At 44.9% G+C, this 18,708-nt stretch overlaps 1 protein-coding gene across 1 annotated transcript in view; it reads left to right on the forward strand.

Annotated features, from left to right (window-relative positions):
* Window positions 1-18,708, forward strand: part of LOC121870789 (putative neural-cadherin 2) — a gene marked incomplete at its 5' end in the record, with an annotated part of 122,825 nt that overhangs the window by 32,066 nt on the left and 72,051 nt on the right. Inside the window, 2 exon segments of the mRNA XM_042372742.1 lie at window positions 6,362-6,761; window positions 13,314-13,516. Of these exon segments, the coding sequence (XP_042228676.1) occupies window positions 6,362-6,761; window positions 13,314-13,516 (603 nt within the window).

Here is an 18,708-nt window from a genome sequence, read left to right on the forward strand (position 1 = left end):
GAAGATTTGGTTTTATTGGCTTGTGCTGTAACCTATTCAGTTTCTCGAGTGCTTGAGTGAACAATTCTCTGCTTGTAGCTTGTGTCATTCTTGTAAAATACCTTCTTTAAAAATTCACAACTTTGGAGCTGTGAAGATCTTTCGTTGTCAATTTTGTAAGTTTTGTCTTCTAACGTTGTATATTAAATAATTTGGGAGCATCAACACCTGCCTTCCTTCAAAGGCCACCTACCATTCCAGGGTCTCATTCTGCCAACACCACAAACCGCTGACGCCGCTTCAGTTGTATATTAAATAATTTGGGAGCATCAACACCTGCCTTCCTTCAAAGGCCACCTACCATTCCAGGGTCTCATTCTGCCAACACCACAAACCGCTGACGCCGCTTCAGATTCCCCCCCCCCCCCCTCTCTCCCTGTACTTTTCTTCCTATTTCCCTCCACACTTCCTCTTCCCGATCTTCCACTTCCTCCTTCCCTCCTATCCCACCGGCCACAAAGCCACATCTCTTGGCGGAAAAAGCGACAAAAAGGCGATGGTGTGGTGGTCGGCTGGTGGCAGTCACAATAGTGACCCAGGATAGAGGGACGCTTGCCTTGTCTTTAGCCGTTCCCTAGTTTTGTTTTTGAATTATAGTGATAATATATCTTTGCGTACAAACAAGTTGTTATAAAGAAAACATAGATCAAAAAGAAATGAACCTTATAAGCAAACGCATAAACTCGGTCGGAGCTTCACGACAAGCTCACTGATAACGACCGAGAAATGAGCAATAATTTGAATAAATATTTTTCAACAGTTTTCACCACCGAAAATTTAAACATGATACCCGAGGCACCGACTCAATTCAGAGATAGTGAAGAAAACAAATTAAGTGAGATAGTAGTGACTAGTAACGATGTTAGTAAGCAAATAAACAAACTAAAGCCTAATAAGTCACCTGGTCCCGATGAGATATTTGCCAGAGTATTAAAGGAATGTAAGGAAGAGCTTAGTATGCCCTTAGCAAAGTTGTTTAACATGTCCTTAAAAACAGGTGTAGTACCAGAATCCTGGAGGATAGCGAATGTAATACCGATTTTCAAGAAGGGGATAGATCACTATCCTCTAAATACCGCCCAATCAGTCTAACATCACTAGTAGGCAAATTACTGGAAGCAATCATTTCAAACTCTATTCGAAATCACCTGGAGAAGCACAGATTGATCAATGATTCCCAGCATGGCTTCACAAGCGGACGTTCTTGTCTAACTAATCTATTAACATTCTTTTCATCAGTTTTCGAATCGGTGGACGAGGGGCACAATTATGATGTGGTATATCTCGACTTTAGCAAAGCCTTCGACAGAGTCCCCCACGAAAGACTAATTAGAAAGGTAGAAGCTCATGGCATCAAAGGTAACATCCTTAAATGGATTAGGGCGTGGTTACAGGACAGGAAACAGCGAGTGAGCATTAACGGCACTAAGTCCCATTGGAGCAACGTCACAAGTGGAGTTCCCCAAGGCTCAGTACTTGGACCATTATTATTTATTATATACATAAACGACATAGATATCGGCATAGACAGCAACATAAGTAAATTTGCTGATGACACTAAAATAGGACGTGTTATTAAATCTGACGAGGACTCAGCAAAACTACAGGAAGATCTAAACAAATTTTTCGAATGGTCTGAAAAATGGCAGATGAAATTCAACGTCGACAAATGTAAAGTACTCAGTATAGGAGATGTAAACAGGGAAACCAGATACCAGATGAACAACGATGCCATAGAGAAATACGACTGCGAGAGAGATTTAGGAGTAATGATAAGTAGGAACCTTAAGCCAAGTAAACAATGTGTTTTTGCTCGTAACAAGGCTAATAAAGTACTTGGGTTCATACAAAGGAGTGTTAGTTACAAGACTAGCGAGGCCATCCTAAAACTGTATCTTGCTCTTGTGAGACCACACCTGGATTACGCAGTTCAGTTCTGGTCACCGTATTACAGAATGGATATAGAATCCTTGGAAAGAATTCAGAGGAGAATCAAGACTAATCCGGGCATTAGGAACCTTGAATATAGAGACAGGTTAAAAGCATCTTAATTTGCACTCCCTTGAGAGACGTAGAGCGAGGGGCGACCTGATAGAGGTGTGTATAATGGAAGGCAGGGGCTAAACAAAGGGGACATTACAAGGTACTCAAACTATCCAACCAGGAGCGAACTCGTAACAATGGTTTTAAATTAGACAAATTTAGATTTAGGCGTGAAATAGGTAAACACTGGTTTGGAAACAGAGTTGTGGATGAATAGAACAAGTTACCAAATATCATCATTGTAGGTTATGTATATAAGCTACTGTGCCAAGTAGCAACCCTGTACATAAGCTACTGTGCCGAGTAGCATTTATATATATTATCACGTGGCAACACTGCACGTGTTATGTGGCAACATTGCCCCGAGGCTGCCATATGGCAAGGCGCCTCAGTCTGACTGTGTGAGCCGTGCATGGCACACGCTGGTCACCACTTGTATTTCTCTCATCCACAATAAACGGACTCAGTGTTACTCAGTGTTTCCCTAGCCATCACTGCATTCTTCAGGGCACACTAGTAACTTTCATGGCGCAGTGTCTAGGATCTGTGGACTTACAAAGTGTGTGAACAATGCCGACAGTTACGTCTGCCGGTGATGCGCGTCGACTCAGTGTGTTGTGTTGTGTTGCGCTGTGTTTCGCCGCGATGTGCAGTGTTGCGCCGTCACAGTGCGTTTTAGTGACGGTGGCAGTGTTAGTGTCAGTGTATTAGTGTGTGTCTAGAGCTAAGTTGAGCATTGGCCTGTTTTTTTGTGGTACCCACGGAGCACGCAGGCGCACACCCTTCTCGTGCGACATCCGGGGGACACTGACGGTCTTGCCGGACCACGCAGCTGTCCACGCTCCCTCCGCTCTCTCAGACACACACACGCACGCACGCACGCACTCACTCACTCACTCACGGACAGAACAGTGGACCTGGACCATAAGCGTGATTTTTGCGCTGTTTATGTCTTATATATGTGGTTCGAGCTGTTGAGGCGCCACTTTATATATTAAACAGTGCAGTCCACGCACACACAAAGATGGGAGGTAAGAAGGGACGTCAAGATGGGAGACACGACTCCCCACCACCTTCCCCTCCACCGGGCGCAGACTCTCATCCTCCACCTCCAGTGACGGACATCGCCACAATTCTGAAGTGGATGGACGACCGGGACGAGAGACGCAGAGAGATGGAACTTCAGAGGGAGGAGACACGAAGAGAGGAGGAAAAGTTGCGTTTTGAGGCGCTATTGGCGACCCTGGCGCTAACCCACCCTCCCTCACTTGCAGGTAGCGCGCTTCAAGGCGCCAGTACACTCCCTCCTCCACCACACCAGCGTCCTCCAGGTACTCTTGCTACCCCAACAGCTCCCAAGGCATCTGTTCAACCCCCACCCGCCCTCTCACCAGACGTCACGTTTCAGCTTTTTCGTGAGTGGAGGCGGCGTTGGACAGATTACTCCACGATGGTGGACCTTGACAGCATGCCTCCAAACAAACAGCTCATCCAACTGCGGATGTGTTTGTCGCTGGAGACCCAGAGAGTTTTGGAGCACACGTTGCACGTGCCTCCCGACTCTACCTCTTCAGTGACGGATGTGCTCGACCTTCTACAGGAGCATGTTAAGGGTCGGAACAACGAGGCTTTGCGTCGCCGTGCCTTTACCAGCTGCAAGCAGGCGGAGAACGAATCCTTTGACGACTTTTTTGTACGTTTGAAGAGTTTGTCAGAGGAGATCGACGTCTGCAAGGCGCACAGCCGGGAATGTGAGGAAGCCTGGATCAAGCACGGGATCTTGACAGGTGTCAGGCACGAAGAGTTGATGCAGCGACTCATCCCCCTGGACGCTTCCTCCACACTCCAGGTGGTAGTGACTGAATGTCGGTCATACGAGGCCACCAAGTCCGCCACCTCTGCCTTACGGGCCCCACCTGCTGTGAGAGCTATCTCACAATACAAGAAGGATAAGAAGGCGGCCAACAACGCGAAGGCTGCCACACGTTCTTCCACGCCTCCGCCTAGTGCTTCCTGTGGCAGCTGTGGAAAGCAGCACAGCCCCAAGACTTGCCCGGCCGCCGACGCACTGTGTCGTGGATGTGACCGTAAGGGCCACTGGTCTAACACAGACAGGTGCCCTGCACGAGGCCACAAGTGTCAGGCCTGCGGTCGCTATGGACACTACGACAAGTGCTGCCGCCAACCCAAGCCCAAAAGCCCGAGACGAGGAGGAAAGCAGCGCACTTCCCTCGGGGTGGTTCGCACACAGCCCCCTCCAGATGGCCCACGCAGCCCCAAGCAGCAGCGGAGTCACATCAGGAGGGTGGAATCGACCACACGCCCCAGGGCTACCCCTTCCCCTACTATCCGCGTCGCCGTCACACACGGTGATGTGTCGGGTCACATCGAGGTGATACCGGACACCGGCGCCGATACTACGGTGATTGGGTTGAAGCACCTCCAGAAACTGGGCCTCACCAAACGCGGCCTGGGACCACCGCCGCAGCTGCAGTACTACAATGCGGACGGTTCCCAGATGCCGGACGCTGTGGGCTCCTTTCAAGCAGAGATCACCTACGGCGACAGGTCGTGTCACGGATGGATCGACGTGCAGCCTACTCTCGCTACACCCTTGTTGTCGTGGGAGCACTGCAAGGAGTTAGGCGTGGTGCCCAGAGACTTTCCCGAGCAGATCCCAGCTGCTCGTTACACCGCCAGCAGGGTGCGTGAGTCGACGAGCGACGCGCCTGGCGCTGCCACACGGAGCTGCCCAGAACCCGCGTCCACTCCCACCCACACAGGACGCTCCCCTGCCCAGATCCTGTATGGTCACCCTCTCCGCTCTTGCGTTCCTACACACGCCAAGGCCTTTGCGAAGGACTGGCAGACCAAAGCCGAGAGCTGCTACCGCCGCGCCGCTTCACGTGCCCAGGACGCCAAGGCTCGGTATGACGACCGTGCCCGCCCTCTTCAGCCAGTGGAGATTGGTGCCCTTGTCCGCGTCCAGGACCCGACGACGACACGTTGGGACAAGGTGGGCATAGTGATGGGCGTCGGCCGGTCGCGGGACTACAAGGTCAGGATGCCGAGCGGCCGTGTCTGGTGGAGGAACCGCCGCTTCCTCCGGCCAGTCCCACCCCCTGCTGCTGGCCCCCTGACCGAGGACGAGTCACCTACACCTCACGAGGATCCGCCCCACAGTGCACCTCGACGCTCGGAGCGACTTAGGACTAAGAAGTCCGCTCAAGACAAAGACTATGAGCGTGAGGGGGGAGGGAGATGTAGGTTATGTATATAAGCTACTGTGCCGAGTAGCAACCCTGTACATAAGCTACTGTGCCAAGTAGCAACCCTGTACATAAGCTACTGTGCCGAGTAGCATTTATATATATAATCACGTGGCAACACTGCACGTGTTATGTGGCAACATTGCCCCGAGGCTGCCATATGGCAAGGCGCCTCAGTCTGACTGTGTGAGCCGTGCATGGCACACGCTGGTCACCACTTGTATTTCTCTCATCCACAATAAACGGACTCAGTGTTACTCAGTGTTTCCCTAGCCATCACTGCATTCTTCAGGGCACACTAGTAACTTTCAACCATTAACTCGAATACGCTGAATTGCTTCAAACATAGGTTGGATGCTCATATGAGCAATAGGGGTTGGGTGTAAAGCAGGACTGCCCAGTATGGGCTAATAGGCCCGCTGCAGTTTCCTCCATTCTTATGTTCTTATGTTCTTATGTTCTTATGAATATTTATACTTAAAAGAAGATGGACCAATTTGTTCTCACACTTACGCAGGGGTACTGGATGAGTTTTTTTTTTTAAGACCTGAAATTTTATTTTACGTCCTCAGATATTTAACTGAACGTTTTTGTGCTCTTGTCCGCGTGAGTAAGGAAGGCAGGTGTTACGTAAGTGTTTCACTAATGTTACTCTAGCCCAGGTATTTTTTATCTAGATGGATAAGATTTTGTTTGTTTTTGTTTAACCACAAAAGTCATGGGTTGTAGATTAAAGGTAAATTTTGTCTACGTGTATGTGCTCTCTGAAATCTTAGGTCCAAACTCTATCTTTTTGTGACGCTTGATATTTGAGATATGGTAAAAATGTCTTTTTACGTTTTTCGTGACCAACTTTCGATCAATTTTATCATAACAAAAACAAGCCTCAGGAAATCCATTATGAAAGTTTGCGGGCAATATCCCTTCACACACACACACACACACACACATGCGCGTGTGCGCAATATCAATAATGCTAAAAAAATTATACCCCCCACACACACACACAGATGGAGCAACAGCGTGTAGACTATCGTGTCCTGGGAGGTTGGGGAGCTCTGACCGTGGATGGTGTTGGGGGTGTGAGGCTGTGGCGCGCCTTAGACCGTGAAGGTGGTGGTGGGGGGGTGGGTGTTGCACGGGTGGTGGCTGTGGATGAAGGCCACCCCTCTCTCTCCTCCACCGCCACACTCACCATCACTCTTGACGATGTCAACGACTGTCCTCCGCGGCTCCTGCCCCCGACCCTCCTCCACGTGACTGAGGGCGCTCCTGCCTCCCTCTTGGGTCTTCTTACCGCAACTGACGACGACATGTGGGCGCTGGGCCACGGCCCCCCCTTCGTCTTTACCCTGGCGCCCAGCAACCCCTCTCACGTTCTTAACACCCTCAACATCAATTACCTTCCAAGTGAGTACCAACCACGCCCACCTCATCACCATCTATTACAGTAGGTGCCAAATGAGTACTAACACAGGTTATAATTTTCAGAATCTGGAAACTCTCTGATTCTGGTTATTGTATTCAAAATGTGGACATTATAAGCTAAAAGAATTTATCTCCCTTTGAGTGATATAGTACACTACAATACCTCAAAGTCATTGATAATATCAATTGGTTTCAGTAAGACCGATGAGATCATAAATACTAACTATATTTTCATCTCGTGGGCGGCTGTTCCCTTACGTGTATCGCATAATAACTGCATATATGCGATATTTTTTTTATTCACTTTGCCTATTGGCTCCAATCGATAATAGTATCTACCAGTATCATTAGTGTGGAGGCTCATGCCAAAGAAGCATTAATTGCCCATGAAGCTGCGTTCCAGCATATATGTGAACATGTCGAGAAGCAGATCATCCAAGCATGTAATGTCGAACGAATCACAATGTTACGAGATATATATCTTCAGTACCTGCAAAGTCACCATTCACAGTTTTACAATCCAGATTACAAAACATGTAAACTCAAGCAAAGTTAATCAACCATTTTGGTTGCTCTGTTGAATTCTGGCAACCAAACCACAGCAGTGAATTGGAGTATTCGTCCAACATTGCACAAGGTAAGGCAGTAGACTGGGTAGAGGCTGCATTCGAAGCTGCTGCCTCAGACTCAAGGATCCTTGAAGAAGCAGCACTCATTTTGAGGAGAGAAGTGCAAGACCATGCAAAGTCATTTGAGCTGCCATGGCCACCACCTCCTGGTCACACCTTACGTGACCAAACTCCGCCCCAACATTTGTTGCGCTTTATACAGTCCCTTCTGTCTGGAGAGAAACAGTTATCAGACCAAAAGCAGAGAGTGGCAACCTCACTGTCACATGACATAATGTATGCAATCACTAATGGACAATGGATGACCTCCAAGCATAGTATGCTTGGTGTATCTCTGTGGCATCTGACAGGGCAAGCAGAAGTTATCACCCTTCTCAACCGGTTTGGGCACAGTGTCTCCTATACAAAAGTGCTGGAAATAGTAACTGCTGTATATCTAAGTGATCTAAGTGTGAAAGACCATACTGGCCCTCTCCCCCCATACAAAGTAACACTCAACAATTTGGTCCATTTCTGTTTTGACAATTTCGACCTCACTGAAGAGACACCATCTGTACGAGACACTACACACAGTACACATGGGTTGATATTGCAGGAGAAGCTTGCCATAGAAGGCATGGAGGAGCCAATTTGGGAGACAGTCAGTATCCCGAAGACCAAAGCAAGATCAGCTCCACGTGAACAGAAAGGCCTACATCCATGTTATGTAAAGAAGAAGCCTGAACCACCAAAAATAAATATACCCTTGGATATAAGTGACGACGTGATTGTGGCAGCTCAGTCTGATACGCTGTGGATACTGTGTCGTCGAATGTCAAGTGTCCCCTTACAAATAGTGCCTGGATGGAAAGTTTGGATGTCCTGAACTGGAGTCAGAGGCGTGGAGGTTCTTACAACTATGAAGTATTTGCCACCAATAAACGCGCCAATCACTGTGAACAGCACGATTCATGAATGCCTCGTACAAGCACAATCCATAGCGAAAGTTTTGCACCAAAGTTGGACAATCATTACCTTTGATTTAGCTGCTACAATGATAGCCTACAAGAGGACATGGCAATATGGAGATAAGATTCAGAAGGTGTTCAACCGACTAGGTATATCTTGCACTATGTGTGCCTACTTTGGTGTAATATTCAAGTACATGGAAGGCAGTGGCTGGAACAGATCATCATTCAAGCAAATCTGTGTGCTAGTGGGTTCATCACAAAGGTCCTGGAAAGAAAACTTTATAATCGAAGGTTGTATGTACTGAAGACTTTGCTGGAGGCCCTTGAGCGACTTCTCATTGAGCAGTTTGAGAGTGCAAAGGGCAGTGTCCCTGACAGCCCTGTCAGTCATCCTCCAAGCACTGGCCCGTCAGCCCACACGTGAGAACATCAAGAACCTCAAGAATACTCTGACCATATAAGTTGATGCTGATAGATCCATCATTTATCCAAACATTCAGTCAGTTGGGTGAAAAATAGGTGGTGTCTGAAGAGGACCAGGGTGTATTGGAGCAATTCACAATAGTGTAGTCTCACTGTTTATCTGGAACATCGGTTTTTGTCCATTTTCATGACTAATGTGTAAACGTGCTGGTTTTATTTTCTTAACGTTTTGATTAGTTATAGGATTGTAGATGAAACCACAGATTTTTAGTTCATATATTAGTACAATTACTGCATATCGTTAATTCATAAAGATGTAAAGTAATAGCCAATGGAGCCGCCATTGTTGCAGAGCAACGTGTACAGTATCATGTGAAAGGTCAATTATTGTCCACAGTGCCCCACTGTCTGCTGTCTCACTTGGTATCATCATTTTACCTTAAGTCTTCTATCTGTTCAGTTTGTGGCTTTATCCGTTTGTCTGTCTAATAACATCATTGTGTTTAAAGCAGTAACTGGTCTTGGGGAAATTTACACAGATGAAACCAAAGAGCTAAACTGAGTGACCACCTTACCCTGGCTCCACTTAACCACTTTACTCCATTTGGCCTCATACTCCAGTTACCACCATACTCCATTAGCCACCACCTTACTCCATTACCATCTTACTCCATTTCCACCTTACCCCAGTTACCATATTTCTCCTTTAACTAAAATTGAAATCCCGTCATGGCTCGCTCGGTGAACCTCATTTCATTTAGTTTTTCAACACTGTTTCGGGTTTTTTGGGGGAAGTGTTCCAACCCGAGATCCTGATTTGCCATCTTTGGAAAATCTGTCTTTTTTTTCTCTCTCACTGTAGAGAAGGTGCAGATTAATTAGTTTTTCTTCTGATGACTAAAGTTACTAAAACATTTATCATCGTTGCCTCATACAGCATAGTTTCTGTTTGTTCTGGTTAGATTAATAAACGCTTCCATTTACCAAATTCATGGAACCTTAATCTAAATTTTGATAACTTCATAAACCCCTCACTTAAATGGTTCTCTAAATACCGTATAATAATAAAGAAAGAAATTACCCAACTATATAAAAATAGACCGGATTTTGCACAAAATCGAACCATAATATTAGATGTCAATATGAGACGCAAAAACTTTTTGAAGGTAATGTGCACATAAATTAAAGAGAGGCTTAATATCACTGATCCCTTAATGAAAAATAGCCTTAATCCCCAAAAAGCTCTATATCCAATGATTCCAAGAACATCGTTGTCAGACTTGGTTGAATTGGTATCAAGGATATTTAATGGAATCATTTAGGAGTTAAAGGATCAGTGGCAAAGGCTATTCTGGGAGACAATAGATGACGAAACAATAAGTTTGGATATTTTAAATTTCTAAAAGAAATTAATGAAATTGAAAGATAATGATAGGAACCTTAAATGTGATGAAATTGGAAGATTTGCGTTGGACGTTTTGGCATTGCAAAACTAAATGCCCTTATCACTATGGAAGAATATGCTAAGTGTAAAGGGGGGTCGTATGAATGTCAATATCGCGGATGTATTGTACAACAACTGATTGATGTAATTAATAAATGAAGTACTGATTTTTACATAATATATATATATATATATATATATATATATATATATATATATATATATATATATATATATATATATATATATATATATATATATATATATATATATATATATATATATATATGTGTGTGTGTGTGTGTGTGCTCATTAAACAACACTAATTCAAACATTGCAGGGGCGGATCCAGGAATACCAAAAGGGGGGTCCATATATAGGGCATGTGCACTTGATATTTGGAAATATTCTGAAGTCAATAGTAATTACATTTTACTATACAAAAATGCCTGAAGACAATACTGCCCCTGCATTGTGTTTTCTCTTTGCCTTTTATTGGACGTGTTCATAGTGCTCAAAATATTTAAGTCATACCTCGTCATTTGAAAGTTATCTACAAAGAACTATTAATTACCTTAAAAAAACGCGATAGAATACAGACAGTCGGATGAGCGGCAGCCCTGCATACGTTTGTGATATGTTGGTGCTGCAGGTGTGTATGTGTGTGTTACCATTCGCTGCTCAACCGACACACCGATGTGGGTGTCCTCACTACCCAGCAGGTCCCTCAGCACCCAGAACTGACCCACCTCAGCTATCCTCTATTCCATGATGAGGTAGCTACTGCCATAAATAACAAAGCCTCCGGGCCTAATGAAATCACAGCCGAGGTGTATAAAACAGGAGGTTCTCTATTTACCAGCCGTCTCCACTCTCCTGGAGAATATGATTATGAGAGGAGGAGGAAATCCCCAAGATCTTAAGAAGTTGTTGTAGGTTATTGGTGTGATGGTGGATATTAGGCGATGATTTTAACTTGAATATTATTTTTTGACCCCCTCGTTACAGCGTCACTGACCTGTTTCACTCATTAAAGTATTTCATCTTTCTCTCTAGAACAAAACTCTCCCTCCCTTTCTTCCTCGTTGAACACAAGTCTCTCTCTCTCCCTTTCTTTCCCTCGTTTAAGAATTACCCCCTCTCGTGTTAAAGAACTGGTCTCTTCCTCTCGTTAGGGCACTATTTCTTTTTCGTTAAAGCACAGTATGACTTTTCAGTGAATACTACAAAACAATTTGTGAAATAATTAGGTCAGTTTAATTTAAATATCGCTCTTCATGATATTATTTATGTAGTTCTTGCCAAGAACAACAAATATCTAGCAATTAGGAAGGAGACGGAACTGAAAAAAAAACGAGTTGTAATAAAATAAAAGACTATAATATGTAAATTGTTTTCTCATCCTCATACATAATGATAGTGACTTGAATGGTACCAAATTTAGGGTAGCGGTTTCGATGACTCGTTAAAATATCGTGTACTTGTAGTGTGTTAGCGTTGTTGGCTGGCACACGAACAATGTTAGCTAGTATGAAGAAACGTGTGGTTCGCCAGCCAAAAATGATGCACTTCGCTGTTTACTTCTATCCCTTAACTTTTATTTTCACATTTGTTTCATATAATCAGATTTCTGTAAACAGTATTTTATTAAGATCCGTAAGAGACAGACGCAAAAAAATGAATTACCAGGGTATTTTTGTGCAGTATATATTGAATCCTTTAATATATAATAAAAATCATAAAGTTCCTGAATGTTGTTTTTTCTGGTTTTGTATATTTTATGTTGTCTACGTTTGTAATTAACTTCACACCCTATAGCTCATGACCTTCAGCCATCATAATAGACATATTTACAGGAAATGTAAGTTCTATTTTCAAACAAGATTTTACTTTGATAATACAGTAGGCTCTCGCCAATAACGTTGAACAGGTGCCTGAAAAACACCGTTATTAGCGAAAACGTTATTTGTGTGACATTAAAAGTACATGTAAAAAGGGTTTATTGGTGCCGCTGCCACAAGAATTTCACCCATTTTTTCCCCTTGAAGCCCTCCTAACACTTTTTGTTAGCTGAAATAAAAAGAATTGCTATTCAATCATCAAAATAAAGAGTTTGAGTAATATAACACTTAGTTCTTGAGGTGCTTGGTGTGATGATTGTTCCATATCTGAGGGCCGCTAACACTTGCACTGTCCTTCAATCTACAGGCTAACCATTTCACAAGAAAATGCTCTGTTATCACTAACAACCCGTTTCTATCGCCTTTATCATTCATAGCTCGCCTCGCATTTCCATCACTACCGAAATATTTTTAGCCAGCACAATACTCTTCTTGGTCTCCTCTAAGTTCCTCTTAATATTTCGCACTGTAGACTCAGGACAGTTCAATTTCCTCACTTTAAAAGTTCCCAGTCATTCAGGTGGCAAATCACTCCCTCCACCACCTCCCCTAGCCTCCACAGGCAAAAATGCGGAAGCCATTATTGATCACTGACCCTAACAACCACTGGTTATAGTGGCGAAAATCTCGCACGTTGGCGCAGCGCTGTATTCCACTGAGCGTGTGTGACAGTGAGAGTGAGGCGGAGTGGACAACTATGTCATCAACATGGCGGCAAACAAATGCTATCATTGATGCGCTCGGACGCTTCCCGCGAAATTTCCGTTATTCAAGAGAATCCAGACGTTATTATCGAAAATGGGTATCTATTGTAACTTACCGTTATTGTCGAAAACGTTATTGTGGAAGTCGTTATTGGCGAGAGCCTACTATGTAAAATTTGTGAATTGCTAATCTTTTCATGCGGTGAAGTCTACCTTCTGAGTGAGTACAGATTGTGTGACATGTTGTCCTACCGCTGAATAATTTCATAGCGTGTAGTACGAATGTGTGCCATAGCCTATAACATTTATGTATATATGTAAATTGTAAAATTTTAAATAAAATATAAAAAATATGCAACAAGTTATACTGCCCAGAAGCTTCTGGTTTTGTTACAAATAATATAAATTCCAAAGACAAATAAGTCATGTCTATTTTTTCTTCAGTGTCAGCTTATATACCACTGTATGTATATATGTGGACAGGTTTAGACAGTGGGCGCGGTGGAGCTCAGGTTTGGACGATGGGGCCATTGGATAGAGAGGAGCACCGTCAGCTGGCAGCCGAGATAGTGGTGACAGATGCTGGTGGACTGGCTGCTACTCACCCTATCACCATTATTGTTGATGACATTAATGACAACCCCATGAGACCTGGTTTCAAGACCGTCCACCTGTGGAAGACTCAGGTCAGTCTTTGATAACGCTCTGTTATTTTATTACGTCAGCATTTGGTAATTATTCGTTTTATCACACCCTCGATTTTTTTCAGGAGATGTTTGATTTCTAATGTATTTTGATGTGTTTTGTTCAGATCTGACATTTTCCATAGGATATAAGTCGTTTTTGAAAAGGGGTAATAATTCATGACTAACCCACAGCCGAAATTGCTAGAAAACGATTTTAAAAACTATGGATTTTCACTGTTTTTTACAGTGGACACTTGTAGTTTGTGCAAATGTGTTGAAAATGGTTATTTCTAAAATAAACGTAACTTAACCTTTGTGGGTATGAAAAACAGACCTAATCAACCTAGCTAAAGAACTTACTATATGGTTTAATTTGAGGCTTTTTCTGGACTTGAAATCATGCGACCGGACCGCATCGGCGCTTATGCTGTCCGGGTAACTCTGAATCGGAGGATTTTCTTTAAACAGTTCAGGACTGTTTCCTAAGTCAACATACTGTATTGTGGGGTATGGGATGTTTGGTTCACACTCAGGATGGGATGGAGAAAGGAAACTCACAATGTGCTCTCTGTATACATGTTGTATTGGATGTACAATGCAGCTTGGTGCTGGGAAGGCAGCATGGTTACAAGCGTGATGTAGAGAGAGCTGGTTGGTGAGGATGCTCAGAGGAGGACAGCTTGTGGGTCGCCATGCTCGCCGACGGGAGCGAGGGCTGCCAGGCAGCGGCGAAGGAGGAGGAGGAGGTGTTGCTGGCTGGTTGGTGTAGGTAGAAAGAGAGAGATCACCACGAGGTCAGGTTTTAAATAGCGGGTGTTGGCGTGGCTTAGTAGTTGACCTCCGTGATGTATGGCGGCGCTGGTTGACCTAGACCACGAGGCACACACGGTGGAATTCGTGGGGTCGGCTACTCAGCGACAAACAGCGTTTGTAGGGGAGAAATCCACTACAATACTCCCTCCTCTCCAGGCGGTGTAGGAGACTTGTTGTCTGCAGGGTTGCATGGCACATGTGAGGCAGAACGGGCGGTGCATGCCTCATGTGGGACATAACGGCAGGGCGTGGATGAGCCGGCCGCTAGAAGAGACAACTGTCTAGATACACAATATCTGTGGGAGAAGAGAGGGAGAAAGAGGGTGTGTGGAGGCGATAAATGTTGTGTTTCACTCGCGACAGGTACAGAGTCGTCAGATGCGCCTGCTGGGGTGTTTGGGCCTGGGTCAGGAGCAAGGGCTGCGTCAGCAGAAGCGGATGAGGGCTCGTGACAGCAGCTGGGTCCACGACAGCAGCAGGGTGCAGGACAGTAGCAAGGAGTACCTGAGGGAGAAAAGAGGGGTTTGTGGGTCCGCGTCAGGAGCAGGGGCCGCTTCGGGATGAGCGGCAGGGGGTACTTCTGGGCCGGGGGCGGCGTCTGAGGCAGGACGGGTGTGTTGGGGTCGGTAGGACGTGGTGCTTGGGGCAGGAAGAGGAGCTGGTGTCTGCTTAGAGAAGTAGTGCTGCTCCAGGGTGTCTAACCTGCGGTATAGAGACAGTAGCTGTAGAGCCGATGAGAGCTGCCTCTGTGTGGATAAGCCAGTCTTCCATGTTGCTTGAAGACTGGGAGCGTGATCTGTTTCTCCTCCATCCTGTGTGAGTGGGTCACTCCGGGGGTCACCATTTGTTGGGTATGGGATGTTTTTGTTCACACTCAAAAATCACGATGTGCTCTCTGTATACATGTTGTATTGGATGTACAATGCAGCTTGGTGCTGGGAAGGCAGCATGGTTACAAGCGTGATGTAGAGAGAGCTGGTTGGTGAGGATGCTCAGAGGAGGACAGCTTGTGGGTCGCCATGCTCGCCGGCGGGAGCGAGGACCGCCAGGCAGGAGGAGGAGGAGGAGGAGGCAGTGGCGTAGCTAGAGTGTGTGCCGCCCGGGGCGGCCCTTGAGTTTGCCGCCCCCCCCCCCGTGACCCTACAAAAAATACATATTGCACAGTGACTCACTCTTTTATATATATATATATATATATATATATATATATATATATATATATATATATATATATATATATATATATATATATTAAATAGTTTGCCTTACTGTTGTCAGACAAAAGCCACCCCGATCAAAGTAGGGGGCTTTTGTCTGGGTGGCTTTCGTCTGGGGGGCTTTTGTCTGGGTGGCTTTTGTCGGGGGGGCTTTTGTCTGTACCCCAGTGAGGATAGTGTCTTAGTATAAAATCGCAATGCTGTGAAACAAAATCTTAATATTTAATCTCAGTACCGCAGCAAAAGTCACATCAATATTTTTTAACCAATACTTTAATATTTCTTACCTTATAGTATTATGTCTTCCAACGAAGTAAATAACTGGATCGAAAACACAAGAGAACTTAAAAGTCGTCTAGCCTCCCCTCGTCTTGTCACGATGGAGACTTGTGCAGAACTGAAGTGAATTGCTTGTAACTGGTGGATTGGTCGGCTGTACATGAACTGATATGACCCGAGACTGCATGGTTTTGCAGCTACTGGAGACGTTAATTCTTCCCTTTGTATCGGCGGCAAGTTAATCCTCGTCGTGTCTGACCTAACACCTGACCCACACCACATGAGCTCACTGGCGTACTTGTTTGAAGTTGTTTCCTTAATCCTCAACAGGTTACAGGTTGTGTGTGTGGGGGGGGGGCGCATAGCAAGGGTGTACGTAGCTCATGACGTGGCCGTGATGATGTGGGTCAGGTGTTAGGTCAGACACGACAAGGATTAACTTGCCGCCGATACAAAGGGAAGAATTAACGTCTCCAGTAGCTGCAGATATGGGTGATGAGCAGACCCAAAAGTGCCGCCCCCCCAAAAGTGCCGCCCGGGGCATACATCCTCCTGTCTTGCTCATCGTTTGACCCAACCCACGTCTTGAATGAACAACGATGTAATAGAGAAATCCGAATGTGAGAAAGATTAGGGAGTAATGATAAGTAGGAATCTTAAGCCAAGTAAACAATGTTAATTTTCTCGAAACAAGGCTAATTAAGTAATTGGGTTCATACAAAGGAGTGTTAGTTACAAGATTAGAGAGGTCATCCTGAAACGATATCTTGCGCTTGTGAAACCTCACTTGGACTACGCAGTTCAGTTCTGGTCACCGTATTACAGAATGGATATAGAATCATTGGAAAGAATTCAGAGGAGAATGACAAGACTAATCCCGGGCATTAGGAACCTTGATTATAGAGACAGGTTAAAGCATCTTAATTTGCACTCCCTCGAGAGACGTAGAGTGAGGGGCTATATGATAGAGGTGTATACATGGAAGGCAGGGCTAAACAAAGGGGACATAAAGGTACTCAAACTATCCAACCACAGGAGCGAACTCGTAACAATGGTTTTAAATTAGACAAATTTAGATTTAGGCGCGAAATAGGTTAACATTGGATAGCTTCAAACATAGGTTGGATGGATATATGAGCAATAAGGGTTGGGTGTAAATGGGATTGTCCAATATGGGCCAATAGGCCCGCTGCAGTTTCCTCCATTCTTATGTCTTAGGTTCGTATGTTCAACTAACCACTGAGGGGGCCCTAACCTAATCCCGGCTCCAGACAGCTCGTGGTGGGACAAAAAATGGCGGGTGGAGATTTATTGATCTAATAGCTTAGGCGTTCCTCATTTGTGCGATTTTTCTGAAAGAGACACGTTTCCAAGAGGCTTATGAGGGAGAAATTGCCTCTTGACGATCTTCAGGAGTGAAGTGCTTCCCCATCTGGAGGACTGTCACCTCATCTGGTCCCCGAGATATGCTAGGGACTGTCAGTTGGTTGAAAATGTTCAAAGGAGGGCCACCAAACTGGTGCCTGCACTTCGGCACCTCAGCTACCCTGAGAGATTGGAGCGCCTGAACTTGCCTAGCTTATACTACAGACGGGCAAGGGGGGACCTAGTTGAGGTGTATAAGCATCTCAGGGGGCACTGCTCAGTTGAGTGTCCTTACTTGGAGCTGGCGGACGCTCGCCCCACAAGGGGTCACAGCTCAAGATTGAAGAAGCCGCAAGTCCAGAAAACCGTGAGGGCAAACTTTTTCGGAGTGAGGGTTGTAAACGCTTGGAACAATCTACCAGAGAGTGTTGTGACGGCACCGAGTGTGAGCTCTTTCAAGAGAAGACTTGACCAACACTGGAGCGGGTTCAGGTACATTCAGGAGCCGGTGCATGCCCAGTATTTGCCAACAGTGCGTGACAGAGACGTGACCGATCGCCCGGGCGGCTAGCGAGCCGATCTTTTGGTGAAGAATATAAAAGTAAAAAAAAAGTAAAGAATAATGACCCAGCGTTCCGTAACCTGGGTTGAAATCGATTTTAGGGGGTGCTGGGAAAAGACTGGTTCTGATATATTCAGGAGCCAGTGAATGCCCAGTACTTGCCAACAGTACGAAACAGAGACGTTAGGCTTAGGACATACACTTAAGACGTCGCATCAGGAAGAGTGGCTCGTCTCTGTATTTGGTGTATTTCTATTTAAACAAAACACCCATTGTGCTAAAAAATTAAAAGTAATTATATGATGCTGTTTGTGCTGTACATATGATGCTGCTGTACATATGATGCTGCTGTACATATGATGCTGCTGTACATATGATGCTGCTGTACATATGATGCTGCTGTACATATAATGCTGCTGTACATATGATGCTGCTGTACATATAATGCTGCTGTACATATGATGCTGCTGTACATATGATGCTGCTGTACATAGGGAAAAACGTGCAAATGCCAATAATAATGAGAACAGATTAGGTTCCCTACCAACACAATGAGACTGGAATAAGAGAAAACGGATCTGATTAGTTGAGTTAAAGCACTGTGGTAAATGTTTTGAAGATGTGAGCCACTCTGAGGTATGTTTTATTTATTTTTTCATGTTTATTATAATATTTTCAGGTCAGGAAGTAGCTTATAGACTTATTGAATACCCGTGGATGCCATTGATTTAGAATATTGACAAAAAAACCCATTTCGTCACCACTAACAGACCGTTAGTCGCTTTTAATACAGTGACAAATTGTAAGTTATTAGTTTACACGAATAGAAATTACACATGTATACAGATGTCTCTAGGGTAAATTTGCATTGTCACACAGTTCACTTTTAGCAAGTAAAAAATATATTTTTCTAGTGTATTTGTGTGTGTTTAGACCGAGTATGACCTTCATTTTTG

Source organism: Homarus americanus, unplaced genomic scaffold (genome assembly GCF_018991925.1).
Source record: "Homarus americanus isolate GMGI-L3 unplaced genomic scaffold, GMGI_Hamer_2.0 scaffold56249, whole genome shotgun sequence".
Lineage (NCBI taxonomy): Eukaryota > Metazoa > Arthropoda > Malacostraca > Decapoda > Nephropidae > Homarus > Homarus americanus.